Source organism: Thalassophryne amazonica, chromosome 16 (genome assembly GCF_902500255.1).
Source record: "Thalassophryne amazonica chromosome 16, fThaAma1.1, whole genome shotgun sequence".
Classification (NCBI taxonomy): Eukaryota; Metazoa; Chordata; class Actinopteri; order Batrachoidiformes; family Batrachoididae; genus Thalassophryne; species Thalassophryne amazonica.
Window position 1 is genome coordinate 32,016,848 of NC_047118.1, and position 20,162 is coordinate 32,037,009.

General features: G+C 40.6%; 1 protein-coding gene across 2 annotated transcripts in view; it reads left to right on the forward strand.

Moving 5' to 3' along the window:
* The first annotated feature begins 1,383 nt into the window (after positions 1-1,383).
* si:ch211-120g10.1 (butyrophilin subfamily 1 member A1) overlaps positions 1,384-20,162 on the forward strand; it is a 28,046-nt gene continuing 9,267 nt past the window's right edge. Inside the window, exons 1-8 of one of the 2 annotated variants that reach the window (XM_034190034.1) lie at positions 1,384-1,534; positions 5,274-5,353; positions 7,827-7,925; positions 8,112-8,213; positions 16,646-16,780; positions 16,913-17,050; positions 17,136-17,187; positions 17,276-17,302. In XM_034190034.1, coding sequence (XP_034045925.1) covers positions 5,297-5,353; positions 7,827-7,925; positions 8,112-8,213; positions 16,646-16,780; positions 16,913-17,050; positions 17,136-17,187; positions 17,276-17,302 — 610 coding nt within the window. In that variant the 5' untranslated portion in view covers positions 1,384-1,534; positions 5,274-5,296. The remainder of the gene's footprint in view (positions 1,535-5,273; positions 5,354-7,826; positions 7,926-8,111; positions 8,214-16,645; positions 16,781-16,912; positions 17,051-17,135; positions 17,188-17,275; positions 17,303-20,162) is intronic. The other variant, XM_034190035.1, reaches the window with a different exon arrangement.

Sequence of the window (20,162 nt, forward strand, 5' to 3'; positions counted from 1 at the left end):
CACCAAGTATTCAGTGACTTGGAAATGTTAATGTATCCATCCCCTAACTTGCCTTAGGAAAACTGGCTGTAAAAGTGATGATTTAATCCTTATATTTAGAATAAATTGCCCCCATCCCATTTTGGGTTCATGCTGTTTGCAATGAAAACAGAAGCCAAAGTAAATGCAAGGATCACTGTTTTTTTTTCAATTGCTTGTTAAAACAAATAGCTACTCAACCAATCACATGGCAGAAACGCAATGCATTTAGGCATCTAGGTGTGGTGAAGACGACTTGCTGAAGTTCAAACCGAACATCAGAATGGGGAAGAAAGGGGATTGAAGTGGCTTTGAATGTGGCGTGGTTGTTGGTGCCAGATGGACTGATCTGAGTATTTCTGAAACTGCTGATCTACTGGGATTTTCACACACAACCATCTCTAGGGTTTACAGAGAATGGTCCAAAAAAAGAGATGATGTCCAATGAACAGCAGAGTTAGAGAGTGACATTATATATATATATATATATATATATATATATATATATATATATATATATATATATATATATATATATATATATATATATATATATATATATATATATATATATATATATATATATATATATATATATATATATATAATCTTTTACACCTATAAACAGCATAACCACCAGCCTCCTTAACTATATATATATTTTTTTTATCAAATCCACTTCTGCACAATTATAGACATGAAAATCCTTCATATGTATGTAATTGTACAGAGGGTTATGCAATATTAGGATCACATGGTCAATTTCACATGGGTGACATCCTCACCTCCTTTAATGGAGGTCAACTTATGAAATATCAACTACTCACCTCAAATACACCACATTTATCTTGCCGTTTCTAAATTAACATGTCTTTATTTCACATCGGCTTATTGTGGTACATCTGGATTAGATATGCATAGAAACCCATATGGCAAGTTATGTGAAATTATTTAACATAACTGAAAAAAAGTACAATAATTCATAAATTAACGGGTCTAAAGTATTTAATGGAAAAGAAAATTAAATTATCTTGTACTCCACTTTAACATGTCAGTGTTGGTTTCCAGAAATGTGTAATCAATTCTTTATTTTTGTTAAAGGTATATGTCAAGGAAATAGCACAATATTAAAATAAAGTTTGTGAAAGAAAGGTTTATTGTTTATCATTATAATTAATAATCGATAAAGGGATGCAATCCAGCCGAGAAACCTGCGGGCATTTTTGCTCCATCAGTTTATTTTTTAATTGGCGTAGACAGTAGCATCATTGTAGTGAAAATAATAATAATAATCTACGAGCATTTAAAATTTTAAAGTTCGTGGCTCTCCAGGGGAAGTGACGTCACTTCCCACTCACGGAAATAGCCGAAACTTCTCGATCGCCCGAGTGTCTGTCTTCTGTGTAAACAAGGTCAGGCACTGCAGCGCTCGTTTAGTCGGTTTCTGCAGCTTTCGACTGCTCGTTTGGGGTTGAAAAGATACTATAAAGAGCTGAAGTCGGTCACCAGGAGACAGGTAAGCTATGCATTATCATTTCATTGTTATTTCACTTGGTGCGCAAATAGTAAATCACGCTACATTACCGTAAGCTACTGTATTTCACGGACAACTTTACCTTATTCTCATTTATGCAAAGAGAATCACTGCATTATTATGTGAGTTTGCCGCAAAGTCAAGGTGTGTTTTGATGTGCTGTATCATTTGTGGTCTATTGACGGCGCTTTTTCCTGATCGCGTTCCCAGTGCATATTAAAGTGACTTGGAGGTGTTGACATGTCTGAAGGCAGCTGGCTGTAAAAGTGATGATTTAGTTGGTTTATATTAAGTGGTGTGTGTATTTATCTAATCTTTTTAGTCGTTTCTATTTGTATATATTTGAGATCGTGTTGTAGAGGGCTTTTCTCAGTTTGAGGTTACCAATATGTTTTAAAAATGGGTTAAAATTGCTCACATTTACACTGTATAGATGTCCTATGTAGATATGCAAATGATTTTGCACTCCCAAAATTAACTGCTACATTTGGAAGAGTGTCAGAATCAGCTCTAAACCTGATGTCTCAGCTGCCAAGCATCGTTGCAGATCATTAATTTGTTTATATCCTGGTATTTGTGCGGTGTCGCAGACTGAACGGTCTTCCTCTAAAAATCAGTCCCCATTTTGCATCTGCACATGCGTCATTTCGGACCACAGCAGCACATCTGAGAAAGAGTCTCTTCACCCAAAGCAATCAAATGGATTAATGGGATTATTAATCATCAGATGATAAAGATAAAACCTCTTAAATCATTCTAAAGTCAGTTTTAAGCAGAAACTCAACAAAATTCCATGATGCTTTGAAATGACCGACGCACAGTGAACGCATCAGCCAGCAGCTCATGTAGCTGCGGCCCTCTGATCGCTTCCGCTGTCTTTTATGATTAAATAATGCTGAATTTATGTGGAAATGATTGTTGTACAAAAGCTTCAGATATCTGTTGCTGAGATAGATTATGACTGGTGTGCAGTTTGAAGCAGAAACGAGGTGTTAATCCGTGAACCGCATCACCAGGGGAGCCGTTCGGTTTGCGACACCGGGTCCGGATTGCGGTGGCAGTTGACAGAGCAGCTCATCCCACACAGCTCATCCCACACTTCCCTATCCTCTACAAAGTTGTATAATTCTTCCTGGAGTTCCCCAGGCATCCCCAAAACAACTGAGAAATATAATCCCTCCAGAGTGTCCTAGGTCTTTCCTGGGGTCTTCTCTCAGTTGGACGTGACTGGAAGACTTTCCTAGTGAGACAGCCCGGGGGCATCCTCACCAGATGTCTGAACCACCTCACCTGTCTCCTTTCGGTGTGAAGAATCAGCGGCTCTATTCCAAGTCCCTCTTGGTTACTTGAGCTTCCCACCCTGTCCAGTAGTGTAAGCTCAGATGCCCTATGGAGGAATCTAAAAGCTGATGACCACAGGTGAGGAGAATAGCATAAATCCACTGGTAAAGCAAGAGCCTTGCCTTCTGGGTCAGATACAGTGTCCATAAAATATCAGATGGCGCCCCAATCCATCTGTCAGTCTTATGCACCAACTTGCCCCCACTCGTTAACAAGACCCTGAGATTCCTAAACTCACCACTTGGAGCAATAACTCTCCCCTTATCCAGAGGAGACACTTCACCCTTTTGCAATATAGGACCATGGTCTCAGATTTGGAACTGCTGATCCTCATCCCAGTCGCTCCACATTTGGCCTCAAAATTGCTCAGTGTGGATCAGAGGTCACTGTCTAATGAAGTCAACAGAACCACATCATCTGCAAAAAGCAGAAAAGGAATTCTGAGGTCATCGAACTGGGCACCCTCTAGTCCCAGAGTACACCTTGAAATCCTGTCCATGAAAATGAGGAACATGACTAGTGACTAATTACTTTCTCTTAAATGTTTTTGGGCTCGGTTTAAGATTAGAGATACATTTTTCTGAAATGGATAAAATGTTTGCACATCTAAACACTACTTCTGCTTTCAGACCATGGCTTTGTGCACATCTGCAAGTCTGGTGCAGTAGCAGAATTCCAATCTGATCCAGGTTCAGTTTCTTAATATTTCACATTTGCATAGTGCGTAACGCACATTCATCCAAATCACCCTCAACTAAAGTCAGACCTGTATTGACTAGAAATCCAGTTTCAGTGTCAACCAAACAGTGATCATGCGACTGACTGTTTCTAAAACACAGTTATGTCCTGTTGTTGAAGACAGACAAAAATAGAGAGAGAGAGAGAGAGAGAGCGAGACACTGAAAGAATGGGAGTGAGAAAGAGATTCATCAGTGACGCATCAAGCGTTTCTGTTATTGTGTTACTTTGCAGCCCTGTGTGTTTCAGTCTGCTTGTACTTTGCTCCAGTTAACGATCACTTGTCTGTGTTGGACTCATGAAAGACGCCCCACTGTGGACACGTTTTTCCAATCTTACCCTGGGTTAATTAGACTTTATATAACACCTATATACAGTAGATCCTTATCATTTGGTGGTTTGTATGTCACAATGCTTTGATTATTTGTTCCATTGTTTAGAAAAATGGTCTATTATATGGTTTATGTCATTTTTTGTGCAGTTTGGTTGCATTTGCCATTCATTTTGGTTTCATATGTTTTCCTCCATTGAACAACTCCAGTACCTTTTTGTAAAAATGTATTCAAGCTCTTAGGATCTATTTAGTTGTCATATAAAACAAATAATGAATGTTTTTCATTCATGCAATGGAGATATTTTTCTGACTTTGAAAGATAAAACATTCCATCTTGCAACACATGAAAATAATCTTTCGATTGAAATATTAATTATTTATATATTATGAACTTGAGTCCTGAATCATTCATGTGTTAATTAATGACTGACAAAGCTCTTTGTTTTCAAGCCATTTCACTGTGTGTTAAGTGATTTGCATGACACGCTGTGTTTAGGAAATAAACCAGGGCATATGATTTTTTAAATCGCTGTAAAATAAAAAAATACATTAAAAAAATCATCAAAAATGAATTTTTTTAGAAATCAGTATTTAAAACATCACAGAAATATGAAATGACATATTGTATTTACACCTTTATGTTTTAACATGCGAATAAAACTTATAACTAATGATATTATTTGTATAGTCTTATTTAGAGTGAAATAAATAAAAATGTAAAAATTAATAAAAATGAAATCAAAAGTTGATTTTAAATTGAAAAAAATAAAAAAATCATGACTTTTTAGAAAAAAAAAATCTGTTTTTTTTTTTACTAGCCCTGAAATAAACATTAATTGTGTTCCATTTCAAAGGATATCTCTGAATGCATTTTTTCCCCAACAGTAAAATCTGAAAATATGTTTACGTTGGAGGCCAAAAGGCAGAGCCTGTGCCTTTTTTCAGAGACCAAAACTAATCATCAAATATATCAGTTATTATATATGCATTTTGACATTTTCAAAGGTGACTGGAAAAGAAATGGCTGTCAGATAGCTGAGAAATAGCACCGGTAATCTTTCACTGAGTACACAATATCTTACTGATTGACGTAAATTGACATAATATGTTATACAGGCTTGTAATTGGCAGCATTTCCAACCTGAAAAATGAATCAAACAGCTTGCTTATGTCAGACCTCTATTTACAGCTTGCAAGGTTTTTTGCATTGCCCAAAACAAGTGATGTCACATGAATGGAAACACCTGGTAAGTAAGACAAGTCATTGCGATTGTCTAAATTGCACTGTATTTGTGACATTTATTGTAGGTCTCAAGCAAGGACCAAACAAGATGCAGTGTTTTCACTTCATGGTGGAGCCGGCCAAAAACTTTACGGCCAAGCTGAAGGTACACTCTTAACAACAAAAACAATAATGTTCTATGATATGTGCAAACTTATGGTACCATCCACAAAAGTATCCCACCACAGCAAAGGGCCATCACGATATTTATACTAAATAAATAACTAAATGCATGTTTCTGCAAGGGGCAGTGCAAGCCAAAAATTCTGTGTTCATCTTTCACACACATTCATGTTCCTTCACATATACATGTAATAGAGACTCTTTGCATGAATAAGTGAGAATATATACTCAACAAAAATATAAACGCAACACTTTTGGTTTTGCTCCCATTTTGTATGAGATGAACTCAAAGAACTAAAACTTTTTCCACATACACAATATCACCATTTCCCTCAAATATTGTTCACAAACCAGTCTAAATCTGTGATAGTGAGCACTTCTCCTTTGCTGAGATAATCCATCCCACCTCACAGGTGTGCCATATCAAGATGCTGATTAGACACCATGATTAGTGCACAGGTGTGCCTTAGACTGCCCACAATAAAAGGCCACTCTGAAAGGTGCAGTTTTATCACACAGCACAATGCCACAGATGTCGCAAGATTTGAGGGAGCGTGCAATTGGCATGCTGTCAGCAGGAATGTGAACCAGAGCTGTTGTTCGTGTATTGAATGTTCATTTCTCTACCATAAGCCGTCTCCAAAGGCGTTTCAGAGAATTTGGCTGTACATCCAACCAGCCTCACAACCGCAGACCACGTGTAACCACACCAGCCCAGGACCTCCACATCCAGCATGTTCACCTCCAAGATCTTCTGAGACCAGCCACTCAGACAGCTGCTGGAACAATCGGTTTGCATAACCAAAGAATTTCTGAACAAACTGTCAGAAGCCGTCTCAGGGAAGCTCATCTGCATGCTCGTCGTCCTCATCGGGGTCTCGACCTGGCTCCAGTTCGTCGTCGTAACCGACTTGAGTGGGCAAATGCTCACATTCGCTGGCATTTGGCACGTTGGAGAGGTGTTCTCTTCACGGATGATGCGAAGGAGATGTGTTGCACTACATGAGGCAAATGGTGGTCACACCAGATACTGACTGGTATCCCCCCCAATAAAACAAAACTGCACCTTTCAGAGTGGCCTTTTATTGTGGGCAGTCTAAGGCACACCTGTGCACTAATCATGGTGTCTAATCAGCATCTTGATATGGCACACCTGTGAGGTTGGATGGATTATCTCAGCAAAGGAGAAGTGCTCACTATCACAGATTTAGACTGGTTTGTGAACAATATTTGAGGGAAATGGTGATATTGTGTATGTGGAAAAAGTTTTAGATCTTTGAGTTCATCTCATACAAAATGGGAGCAAAACCAAAAGTGTTGCGTTTATATTTTTGTTGAGTATACTTATGAATGTGAGAAAATAAGAATGTTTCTTTGTGACTCATATTTTTGTGGTAAATTGGTGTGCTGTATGTGTCTGAGAGTATTATGCATATTTGAGAGAGCATACACACATCAGAGTGAGAATATGTGTATGTAAGGAGAATTTGTATGAATGTGACAAAATGAGAATGCGTCTTTGTGACTGATATTTTGTGGTAAATAAGTGTGCTGTGTTCTGCATATGTACGTGAGAGCGAGAATATGTGAACGTGAGGAGAATCTGAAGTATTCATGTGAGAGTATATGTGAGAAAATGAGTGTGATGTTTTTGTGATCTTTGTGTGCTGTATGTGTGCGGGAGAGTATTACGCATATGTGTCTGAGAGTGAGAATGTGTGTATGTGAGGAGAATATGAATGTGAGAGTATATGTGAGAAAATGAGTGACATTTTTGTGGTCAATAAGTGCTGTATGTGTGCGTGAGAGTATTATGCATATGTGTGTGAGAGTGAGAATGTGAGAGTATATGTGAGAAAATGAATGTCTTTTTGAGTGATGTTTTTGTGGTAAACAGGTGTGCTGTTTGTGTGTGGAAGAGTATAATGCATATATGAGTAATAGCATGTGTACGTGAGAGTGAGAATATGAATATGTGTACGTCAGGAGAATATGTATGTGTGTGAGGATGAGAATGTATTTGTTTGAATGAAGATGTGTTTATGTGCTACAAATGCAATGTGAGGTAAATAAATGTGCTGTATGTGTGAAGGAGAGCATATGTACGTGAGAGTGAGAATAAATTGATAAGTGTGTGTGTGTATGTGTGTTCTAGTATGTTAGAGTAAGAATAAATTTTGACTTGCATGGATCCTCGTCTTTCCTTTGCAAATGCAGGACGTTTCTGGAGACAAAAATTGAAGCGGGGATTGTGCGAGAGGGAGGTTTTTATTTTCTGCTGTAGATAAAAGAGTCACGATCTGCATTCTGCTCAGGCAGCGTGACCTGATCCTTCCCAGTTAGGCCTCATTACTTTTAAAAGCCTCTATGAATCAACACTGTTGTCCTTCCAGTTACCATTTCCTTTACCTGTCATATTCCATAGAAAGACCTTTTTAATTCAGATTTCCTCGCAGGAATCACACAACAGAGCAAAGAAGGAGAAGAGGGCTCCTCTGGAGGAGGATCAGGTGTTCATTGTGGAGCTGGCTAAGGAGCTCAGCCGCGTTTGTCAGGTATTGAACACGTATAAGTCTGTACTACTACTTAGAAAAATACACAAAGTCAAGAGTCACAGAATGTAGTCATCACAAATCAGTTCATCAATGACACCAGTAAAACAGCTGTTTTTTTTAGTCTGTCCACCTTAAACCATCACCAGATGTTTATTTCTGTCTGTTTTGTCGGTTTCGCTACCGAAGAAGTCTGCAGTCTTGGTGCACATCTGCAACCACGATGACCTCTGGCCCACGCCGCTGTGCAAGACCTTCATCCAAGAGTGGGCCTCCGTGCTGGAGAGCAAGGTGCTGATCTCCATTCCCACCTAACGTGAGCCTGTAGACTTACGGAGACACAAAATCAAGTTTGACAAACTTACAACACAAGAGTGCCTACATCTGCACTGAGTGAAGGTGCTGTTTGTTCACCCACGGCACCGCATACGTACATACGTGGGACTGTGCAAATGATTTAGGCACATTTATTTGCCTGAAGTTTTGAAAAATTAGGAAAAGCTGCTACGGAATATAGCGGATATTAATAAAAGCATATAAATAAGTGAAATTCAAGGTTCCACCTTTATAAATATAAGATTTATTTCAATGATCTTCTGCAACTTAAGTATAGTTAGATTTTTATCACTCTCTTACAATAATTTTATTGAGATGAGACAGGGCATGAAATTGGCAGCTGTCTATTTTAATGTGCAATTACAAAGTAATAAAATATTTTAATGATGATAATAATTTCCTTAATGAAGTAACAAAAAAATGTGACATTTGATTTTTGTTATGACTAATTGAATTCAAATGCAAAACCTAAAAAAAAAAAAATAAATAAATAAATTTATAGGGGTTCAAAAAGCAGCACGCTGGCTTAGTGGTTAGCATTGTTGCCTCAAAGCAAGAAGGTCATGGGTTCGAGTCCCACCTGTGGCCTTTCTGTGTGGAGTGTGTGTGTTCTGCCCATGTTTGTGTGGGTTCTGTCCGCGTGCTCTGGCCTCCTCCCACATCCAGAAACATGCGGGTTAGGAGGATTGGAAACTTTAAATCATCCGTAAGTGTGAATGTATTTGTCTGTATGTGGCCTTGCGACAGACTGGCATCCTGTCCAGGGTGAACCCTGCCTCACACACCATGACTGCTGGGATAGGCTCCAGCCCCCGCGACCTTTACTTGGACTAAGCGGTTGAAGGTGTGTGTCTGTGTGTATTTAAGCTGTCAGGATCTGTTTAGTTGTCATATAAAACAAATAAGTGGTTGAAGATGAGTGAGTGAGGGGGCTCAAAACTTTTGTACATTACCGAACTTTGGCTGTCAAGTCCTGGAAGAAGTAACTAGGGTTTTTTTTTTTTTTTTTTACTTCAACTGTTGAACTCTGACCACTGTTGCAGTAAAAAGATGATTTATTGAGAAAAAACAAAACAAGAACGAAGAAAGTACAAGAACAAACAAGCAAAATCAAGAAGATAATCTACAATATACTCCAAACACACTATAGGACCACAAATGTACAATATGGGTGAACAGGACCTGTCAGTAAAATACAGGAGTGATGCTGAATGTAAAAAAACAAAAACCCAACTGGCAGTGACCTGAATCATGAGGCTACGGAAGACTCTTTCATTATTCAGTTAGGGACAGGTGAGAACTTGTATTCAGAGCAGCTACAGTGCCAAGTTATCACATGACCGTGTGGCGACAAGGTCACGGAGCCACCATCACCAGATAGCGCAGACGTTCAGACAAACGAGCCACAGTGTACATAAAATACATTGACATCATCTTGTGGTTGGTGCATTTTTTTTTTTTCCAGTTTCAGGTGTAAACATGCCCTGCTAGCTTTGTTTGTAAGAACCGGGTGGAAACTGAGACTAATATTTTGTATTACAGGCCTACAGGTGTACTACAGGTGAGTATTTTGATTAAATTTTCTGGCAGGGGGAGGAGACAAATTGTGGTCTTTTTGCACCTGGACTGTCAATATACTAATGATGGTAATAATTTGTACACAACCGATTCAGTCAAATCTCAGAAGTTAAGCTGAGTAATTTTCAATTTCAATTTATTTTCATTTATATAGCACCAGCTCACAACTGAGTTGCCTCAAAGCGCTTCACACAGGTAAGGTCTAACCTTACCAACCCCCAGAGCAACAGTGGTAAGGAAAAACTCCCTCTGAGGAAGAAACCTCAAGCAGACCAGACTCAAAGGGGTGACCCTCTGTTTGGGCCATGCTACAAACATAAATTACAGAACAATTCACAGACAAATATACAAAAAATGCTATTGGCGCATGGGACAGGAGGATCGCCAACAGGAATACAACTCCCATCTCTGGATGGAGCTGCACCTTAAAAGAGAAAAAACAGAATCAGGCATCAGAAAGACAAAAAATACTGTATAATTTGCCCAGCATTAAACAACAAGAAAAACAGAAATACTAAGGTGATCGCCGGCCACTAGCCCTAAACTTCACTAAAAGACCCAGAACTGGTGTGTCAAAGTACCTGTACATGAGAACCTTTGATACCAATTCCCATATCAAGCCATATTTATAAAGCCTGGTAATGTTGTCTACAAACACAGTGATACCACAGTTTTATATTTTTATATATATATGAAATGAAGTATGGAATTGGTTTACACAAAGTTTGGTGTCATCATAGCTCCATCCTCCTCTTAGATGGTGAGAATCCTGAAACAGTTTGCAGAATTTCTGAAACTAGAGCACTTGGTGAAATTCTATTGTACCTGCATTTGTGGTAAATGTCCACTAGGTGGAGATATTGCTACATTTCAGGAAATTTAAGAACACACAAATGACACAAACGAACCTGTTGCTTATAGTAGTAGATAACCAACCAGCCAACCATCCATCCATTTTATTTTATTTATTTACTTAAACAGGTTAGTCCCGTTGAGATTGAGAGTTCTTTTAGAAGGGCAATTATAAAGTTTCCAATTCACCTAACCCGCATGTCTTTGTATGTGGGAGGAACCGGAGCACCCGTAGGGAACCAACTCAAACACGAGGAGAACATGCAAACTCCACACAGAAAGGCCACAGGTGGGAATCAATCCCATGACCTTCTTGTGTGAGGCAACAGTGCTAACCACTAAGCCACCATGCTGCCAATTTAGGGTCACAGGGAGCTAGTAGATAACCATTGGGGGATTAATGCTTTTTCAACAACTTCTCTTATATCTCCAATAATATCTTGAGCAGGTGGGATAGGAGTGAGGCTGTCAATAAGTATTTTTTTTTTTTCAATGTATTTTCATTTATATAGCACCAAATCACAACGAGTTGCCTCAAAGCGCTTCACACAGGTAAGGTCTAACCTTACCAACCCCCAGAGCAACAGTGGTAAGGAAAAACCTCAAGCAGACCAGACTCAAAGGGGTGACCCTCTGCTTGGGTCATGCTACAAACATAAATTATAGAACAATTCACAGAACAATTCACGGATGAATATACAAGAAATGCTATTGGCACACAGGACAGGAGGAACAAAACTGTACCAGTATGCTAGCCATATGAAAGGGAAAATAAGTGCGTCTTAAGTCTGGACTTGAAAATCTCCACAGAATCTGACTGTTTTATTGATGCAGGGAGATCATTCCACAGAACAGGGGCACGATAAGAGAAAGCTCTATGACCCGCAGACTTCTTATTCACCCTAGGGACACAAAGTAGTCCTGCACCCTGAGAATGTAAAGCCCAGGCCGCTACGTAAGGTTTAATTAGGTGAGCTAGGTAGGAAGGGGCCAGTCCATGAATAATTTTATAGGTTAGTAGCAGAACCTTAAAATCTGATCTCACTGGGACAGGAAGCCAGTGAAGGGATGCCAAAATGGGTGTAATGTGGTCGAACTTTCTGCTTCGTGTCAAAAGTCTGGCTTCAGCATTTTGAACCAAATGGAGACCCTTAATGCTAGACTGCGGTAAACCAGAAAAAAGAACATTGCAGTAATCCAATCTAGAAGAGATAAATGCATGGATCAGGGTCTCAGCATCAGTCATAGACAGGATGGGACGAATCTTCGCTATATTTTGCAGGTGGAAGAAAGTAGTCCTAGTAATATTTCTAATGTGGAGGCCAAAGGACAACGAAGGATCAAAAATTACCCCAAGGTTCCTCACTTTGTCAGTGTGATGTATGACACCTGAGGCAAGGCTGAGCGTTAACTGGTCAAATTGATGCACTGGACCAAGAACCATCATTTCAGTCTTATCAATGTCTAAAAGTAGGAAGTTTCTAGACATCCAACTTCTCACTGCTGCAAGGCAATCATCTAAGGATTTTATGTGAACGAGATTATCAGCAGTTATTGGCATGTATAACTGAGTATCATCTGCATAGCAGTGAAAGGTAATCCCAAAATGCAACAGTAAGTGCCCAAGGGGTGCTATATAAAGGGAGAAAAGCAGGGGGCCTAAGACAGACCCCTGTGAAACCCCAAATTTCATGTCACTAAGGTTAGAGGTAGTGTTACTGTACAAAACACAGTGAGAACGACTGGTCAAGTATGATGTCAGCCATGCAAGGGCACTCCCAGTAATCCCAAAATGATTTTCCAGCCTATCAAGTAGAATATGATGATCCATGGTATCAAATGCAGCACTGAGATCTAACAGCAACAGAACCATAGTCGTGTCCGAATCCATTGTAAGCAGAAGATCATTCACCACTTTAGTGAGAGCCGTCTGTGTGGAATTATATTTTCTAAAAGCAGACTGCAGTGGCTCAAAGAGATTATTCTCAGTAAGATAGTCTACGAACTGCCGTGACACCACTTTTTCCAGAATTTTAGAGAAAAATTATAGATTTGATATCTGCCGATAGTTTGTCAGTACACTAGGGTCAAGATTAGGTTTCTTAAGTAATGGTTTAATCAGTGCAGATTTGAAACATTTAGGAACAGATCCAGAAGTTAAAGAAAGATTAATAATTTCCAGCACAGTCAGCCCAAGAGTGGGCCACAGGTCCTTAAACAGTTTTGTTGGTATAGGATCAAATAAACAGGTTGTGCTTTTTGTTGACGTTACGAGTTTTGTCAGCATGCCTAGTGAGATACTATCAAATTCTTCAAATCTAGGTAATACCTCAGTAATGGTGCCCACCTCAATAGCAGGGTGTAGTGGCTGGGTGAAGGCATGTCGGGATATGTTTAACCTGAGTAGAATCTGATTATTTCTTGGCTACGACTGGAGACCAAGTAGGAAATCCAGGAGCTGCACACACGTTTCTCCATGTACAACTGGAGTTACTGTATGTTCGGAAGGGCATCTTGTGTAAAACGTGCACCAGATCTCAGTGTGGCACTTTACCAGGTCCACTGGGGCAACCCTGAGCCACTGGGGGCAGCCTAAAGCAAAAAAAAACAAACAAAAAAATTCAGAAAATTCAAATAATCACTATCTTACTAAAATGATCAGTATGTATGTACTGTATGTATGTATGTATGTGTGTATGCTGGATAACAGCCTGCAGTCGTTTGTTAGTTTTGATGTTTTAGCGATGATAACTTTATATAGCCTTTTTCTGCTTTGTGAGCATCAACAATTCTTTTCTTCAAGTCTAAACTAATTACTTTTGATGCTTTCTCAAGTGACAGCTCAAAGTTTTTATACTGTTTGTAAAATGAAAGATAACCCTCAGTTTTAATTTGATTTTATAAGCTTTGAGAATTACAAAGTTTAAGCACAACATTGCCTACTCCGGGTATGGAATGAGGTCTTGCCCCAAGTAAGTTCAAGTACTTCAGGTCTTGTTCGCGAGTGAGGGAACAGTGGAGCGTGAGATTGGCTGGAGAATCGGCACAGCAGGGACAGTATTGCATTGGCTCTACTGTACTGTTGTCACAAAAGGGAGCTGAGGCAAAAGGTGAAGCTCTCGATCTACTGGTCAGTCTTTGTTCCTACGGTCACCTATAGTCATGAGGGTTGGGTCATGACCGAAAGAACTAGATTGCGGAAACAAGGAGGGTGGCTGGTGTCTCCCTTAGAGATAGGGTGAGAAGTTCAGTCACCTGTGAGGAGCTCAGAGTAGAGTCGCTGCTCCTTTGCATTGAAAGGAGCCCGCTGAGGTGGTTCAGGCATCTGGTAAGGATGCCCCCTGGGCACCTTCTTAGAAGATGATCCAGTCACGTCACCTGGGAGGAGACCCTGGGGAAGGCCCAGGACTAGGTGGAAAGATTATATCTCCACACTGGCCTGGGAACGTCTCGGAATCCCCCAATCAGAGGTGGCTAATGTGACCCGGCAAAGGGAAGTTTGGTGTCCCCCGCTAGAGCTGTTGCTCCCACGATCTGGTTCAACCGGATAAGCGGTTGAAGATGAGAGAATAATACAATGTTTAGAAATGTTGTGTTGGAAATTCCTTGATCTGTTTAAAAAAATAACTTGGGAAAATTTAGAAGAAAATGTTAAATTTCATGAGGGGTGGGGGGGCTAATCATTTTGTCTTTATTTGTATGTCTATGCTGCAGTCATGGAATCAAACAGTGGAAGTTGCAAACAAAGTTAGCAGGGCTGTCGAATTTTCTTGGTGTTCACAAGTATCCATGTTATCACATTGTAATTATGTGTAATTTGTATTTTGTGGTACTTTTAAATCACTGTTGCATTGCTTCTTGCCCTCTTTGGTAATTGTGGAGAAGCACCTGTGTTGACACAGTGGCGATATAGTAGAGAAGCTTGAATCTTCGACTGGACTGGGTTGCTTGACGCAAGGACGTTTCGCTTCAAATCGCAGAAGCTTCCTCAGCTAAAATTCTTGCTCTGGTGGTCTGACTTCTGTCTTGACTCTTGTAGAGAAGAATAATCAAGAAGTCACAAAAGCTGGAGTTTTAAACCTAACCAGACCCCTCCTACCGAGAGGCAGACTGCTATAGGCTGGTGACTAAACAGTAGCTCTAATTAGCACCTATTGTGCTCTAGTTAACACCCTCCTAATGACAGGACAGCTGTCCCTCTCCTGATGGCTCCCTTGACGACTCTGCTGATGACGTGAATGACTCATTACCATGAACAAAAGACTGAAACTGCTTTGACCTGAGTACCCCATTGTAAACAGGGGATAAAGCGTGTCTCAGACCCCCTCCCCGGTTAAGGCTAGGTTTCAAACGTTTCACAAAGAATGCCTCCTTGACCCCTCTCTCAAACCATTTCTTCTCTCTGGCTAATATTTTAACGTCCTTGTCCTCAAATGTGTGGTTAGTGTCTTTAAGGTGGAGATGAACTGCAGACTGAGGTCCACTGGCGCCCTCTCTGCGGTGCTGGTATAGCCTTTTGTGTAAAGGTTGCTTAGTCTCACCTATGTAGTGTTCGTTACAGTTTTCCTGACATCTGATATAATACACTACATTGCTCTGTTTGTAACTAGGGATCCTGTCCTTAGGGTGAACTAATTTCTGTCTCAAGGTGTTAACCGGTTTAAAGTAAACTGGGATTTTGTGCTGTCTGAAGATCCTCTGTAGTTTTTCCCCTACTCCTGCTAAATAAGGGAGAGACACTCCTCTTCTTCTTGTCTCCGTCTCCTGTCTATCTGGTCTCTTTGTTCTCTGGGACTTCTGCACTTTGTCCAGGGACCATCGTGGGTACCCACATACTGTGAGGGCTTTCCGGACAAGTTGTTGTTCTTTAGCCCTTCCCTCTGCAGTTGTGGGCACCTGTAGGGCTCTGTGTTGAAGCGTCCTGATCACCCCGAGCTTGTGTTCAAGGGGGTGGTTTGAGCCAAAGAGCAGATATTGGTCAGTGTGAGTTGGTTTTCTGCAAACCCCTGTCTGGAGCTGCCTGTTCTCTCCAATCGTAACATCACAGTCCAAGAAGGCTAAATGGTTGTTTCTGGCATCCTCACGTGTGAACCTGATATTGGCGTCCACCGAGTTGATGTGTTCTGTAAAGTCCTCAACTTCCTTTACACAAAAGGCTATACCAGCACCGCAGAGAGGGCGCCAGTGGACCTCAGTCTGCAGTTCATCTCCACCTTAAAGACACTAACCACACGTTTGAGGACAAGGAAGTTAAAATATTAGCCAGAGAGAAGAAATGGTTTGAGAGAGGGGTCAAGGAGGCATTCTTTGTGAAACGTTTGAAACCTAGCCTTAACCGGGGAGGGGGTCTGAGACACGCTTTATCCCCTGTTTACAATGGGGTACTCAGGTCAAAGCAGTTTCAGTCTTTTGTTCATGGTAATGAGTCATTCACGTCATCAGCAGAGTCGTCAAGGGAGCCATCAGGAGAGGGACAGCTGCCCTGTCATTAGGAGGGTGTTAACTAGAGCACAATAGGTGCTAATTAGAGCTATTGTTTAGTCACCAGCCTATAGCAGTCTGCCTCTCGGTAGGAGGGGTCTGGTTAGGTTTAAAACTCCAGCTTTTGTGACTTCTTGATTATTCTTCTCTACAAGAGTCAAGACAGAAGTCAGACCACCAGAGCAAAAATTTTAGCTGAGGAAGCTTCTGCGATTTGAAGCGAAACATCCTCGCGTCAAGCAACCCAGTCCAGTCGAAGATTCAAGCTTCTCTACTATGGAAACCACCTGGACAACTGAGAGCCTACACAGAAACAGTGGCGATATGTATGCTGTGCCCTCTAGCTTTTCTATACACAGTTTTGTGGGATTCGCAGACAAAGGGTTACCTCGGTAGCTGACAGGTGTCTTTGAACATCGCATGATAAAGGGGAGGGTCCAAAGGAGGCAATTTTGAGCCTGTCTTTGTTTCTACAGAAGAGGCCCATGCAAACCGATGGCTGGCCAGGTGTGGATGACGGTAATCAGCCTAATATGGCTCAGGAACAAGACATGCTGCAGGCCAGGACAGCTTTCCTCAACTGGATCAAAGACCTGAGAGCGCAACCTGAGGTAGGACGTTCACATACCACACACACAGAGCAGATTTCCCCTCAACCTTCCTTAATAATGTCTTTAAATATGGGTTACTAAGTGGTTTGTTGGATAAATGTTTAATTTTCACTGATTATTATTCTTGTATAGAAAAGTGTTTGGCTGGGGCAGCCTGTGGAAAAGGCTCTGGAGGACCTGCAGTCAGCCTGGCGCTGGGGCCGGGTCCCAAATCTCATGACTGCTATGGAGCTGGTTTTGTGGTATTTAACAGCTCAAAGTCTGGACAAGGTAAAATTCTGTTATATTATCAAACTTCTGTGCTTAATAGTTTGTGTGCAACCATTTTTTAAGGCTCTTTGATGGCTTCTTGCAGGATGCCATACCCCAGCAGTGGCTGATGTGGAAGCAGAGGTCTAAGAAGATCGGTATGTTTATCACGACAGATTCACTGAGTTGTCTTCGATGTCTGAAAGGTTTTTCTTGTATATGATTGTTGTGGTTGTCTCCTTCCAGGTGCCATATCCTACATTCCTCAGCCAGGTCAGTATACTGCAGGTCAAACGTGTACAATGAAAATCTGTTTTACCTGCAGAGATGTTTTGATGAAGTAAATATTTAAATAAATAAGTTCACAAAACAAAAATTAACCAAGGAAATTTTTGATGAAGAGACAAATTTTAGATATCATACCAAATGATATGTAATTTTAGATCTTATAATCCTGGGAGTATTACAATATTAGTATCTCAAAATTTTTGATTTTTGTGGGATAGCCCACTTTACTTTTTAGTGGTGCAGGTGTTTCCAACACAATGTGATATAATTTTTGATACTGGTGTGTCAAAGTACCTGTACATGAGAACCTTTGATACCAATTCCCATATCAAGCCATATTTATAAAGCCTGGTAATGTGGTCTACAAACACAGTGATACCACAGTTTTATATTTTTATATATATAAGAAATGAAGTATGGAATTGGTTTACAGAAAGTATGGTGTCATCATAGCTCCATCCTCCTCTTAGATGGTAAGAATCCTGAAACAGTTTGCAGAATTTCTGAAACTAGAGCACTTGGTGAAATTCTATTGTACCTGCATTTGTGGTAAATGTCCACTAGGTGGAGATACTGCTACATTTCAGGACATTTAAGAACACACAAATGACACAAACGAACCTGTTGCTTATAGTAGTAGATGACCAACTAGCCAACCATCCATCCATTTTATTTTATTTATTTACTTAAACAGGTTAGTCCCATTGAGATTGAGAGTTCTTTTACAAGGGCAATTATAAAGTTTCCAATTCACCTAACCTGCATGTCTTTGTATGTGGGAGGAAGCCGGAGCACCCGTAGGGAACCAACTCAAACACGAGGAGAACATGCAAACTCCACACAGAAAGGCCACAGGTGGGAATCAATCCCATGACCTTCTTGTGTGAGGCAATAGTGCTAACCACTAAGCCACCATGCTGCCAATTTAGGGTCACAGGGAGCTAGTAGATAACCATTGGGGGATTAATGCTTTTTCAACAACTTCTCTTATATCTCCAATAATATCTTGAGCAGGTGGGATAGGAGTGAGGCTGTCAATAAGTATTTTTTTTTTCCAATTTATTTTCATTTATATAGCACCAAATCACAGCGAGTTGCCTCAAAGCGCTTCACACAGGTAAGGTCTAACCTTACCAACCCCCAGAGCAACAGTGGTAAGGAAAAACTCCCTTTGAGGAAGAAACCTCAAGCAGACCAGACTCAAAGGGGTGACCCTCTGCTTGGGTCATGCTACAAACATAAATTATAGAACAATTCACAGAACAATTCACGGACGAATATACAAGAAATGCTATTGGTGCACAGGACAGGAGGATCGCCAACATGAATATATCTCCCATCTCTGGATGGAGCTGCACCTTAAACAGAGAGAAAAAACAGAATCAGGCATCAGAAAGACAAAAAAATACTGTAGAGTTTTCCAGCATTAAACAACAAGAAAAACAAAGAAATACTAAGGTGATCGCCGGCCACTAGCACTAAACTTAACTAAAAGACCCAGAATTTAGGTAAAGTTGAGGACGCAGCCTGCTCCAATTACTAATAAATGAATTAAAAGAGTAAAAGCGTAAAACAAAACTGTACCAGTATGCTAGCCATATGAAAGGGAAAATAAGTGCGTCTTAAGTCTGGACTTGAAAATCTCCACAGAATCTGACTGTTTTATTGATGCAGGGAGATCATTCCACAGAACAGGGGCATGATAAGAGAAAGCTCTATGACCCGCAGACTTCTTATTCACCCTAGGGACACAAAGTAGTCCTGCACCCTGAGAACGTAAAGCCCAGGCCGCTACGTAAGGTTTAATTAGGTGAGCTAGGTAGGAAGGGGCCAGTCCATGAATAATTTTATAGGTTAGTAGCAGAACCTTAAAATCTGATCTCACTGGGACAGGAAGCCAGTGAAGGGATGCCAAAATGGGTGTAATGTGGTCGAACTTTCTGCTTCGTGTCAAAAGTCTGGCTTCAGCATTTTGAACCAAATGGAGACCCTTAATGCTAGACTGCGGTAAACCAGAAAAAAGAACATTGCAGTAATCCAATCTAGAAGAGATAAATGCATGGATCAGGGTCTCAGCATCAGTCATAGACAGGATGGGAAGAATCTTCGCTATATTTTGCAGGTGGAAGAAAGCAGTCCTAGTAATATTTCTAATGTGGAGGCCAAAGGACAACGAAGGATCAAAAATTACCCCAAGGTTCCTCACTTTGTCAGTGTGATGTATGACACATGAGCCAAGGCTGAGCGTTAACTGGTCAAATTGATGCCGATGTCTCACTGGACCAAGAACCATCATTTCAGTCTTATCAGAGTAGGAAGTTTCTAGACATCCAACTTCTCACTGCTGCAAGGCAATCTTCTAAGGATTTTATGTGAATGAGTTTACCAGCAGTTATCGGCATGTATAACTGAGTATCATCTGCATAGCAGTGAAAGGTAATCCCAAAACGCCACAATATGTGCCCAAGAGGTGCTATATAAAGGGAGAAAAGCAGGGGGCCTAAGACAGACCCCTGTGGAACCCCAAATTTCATGTCACTAAGGTTAGAGGTAGTGTTACTGTACAAAACACAGTGAGAACGACTGGTCAAGTATGACATCAGCCATGCAAGGGTACTCCCAATAATCCCAAAATGATTTTCCAGCCTATCAAGTAGAATATGATGATCCACGGTATGAATTGCAGCACTGAGACCTAACAGCAACAGAACCGTAGTGGTGTCCGAATCCATTGTAAGCAGAAGATCATTCACCACTTTTGTGAGAGCCGTCTCTGTGGAATGATATTTCCTAAAAGCAGACTGCAGTGGCTCAAAGAGATTATTCTCAGTAAGATAGTCTACGA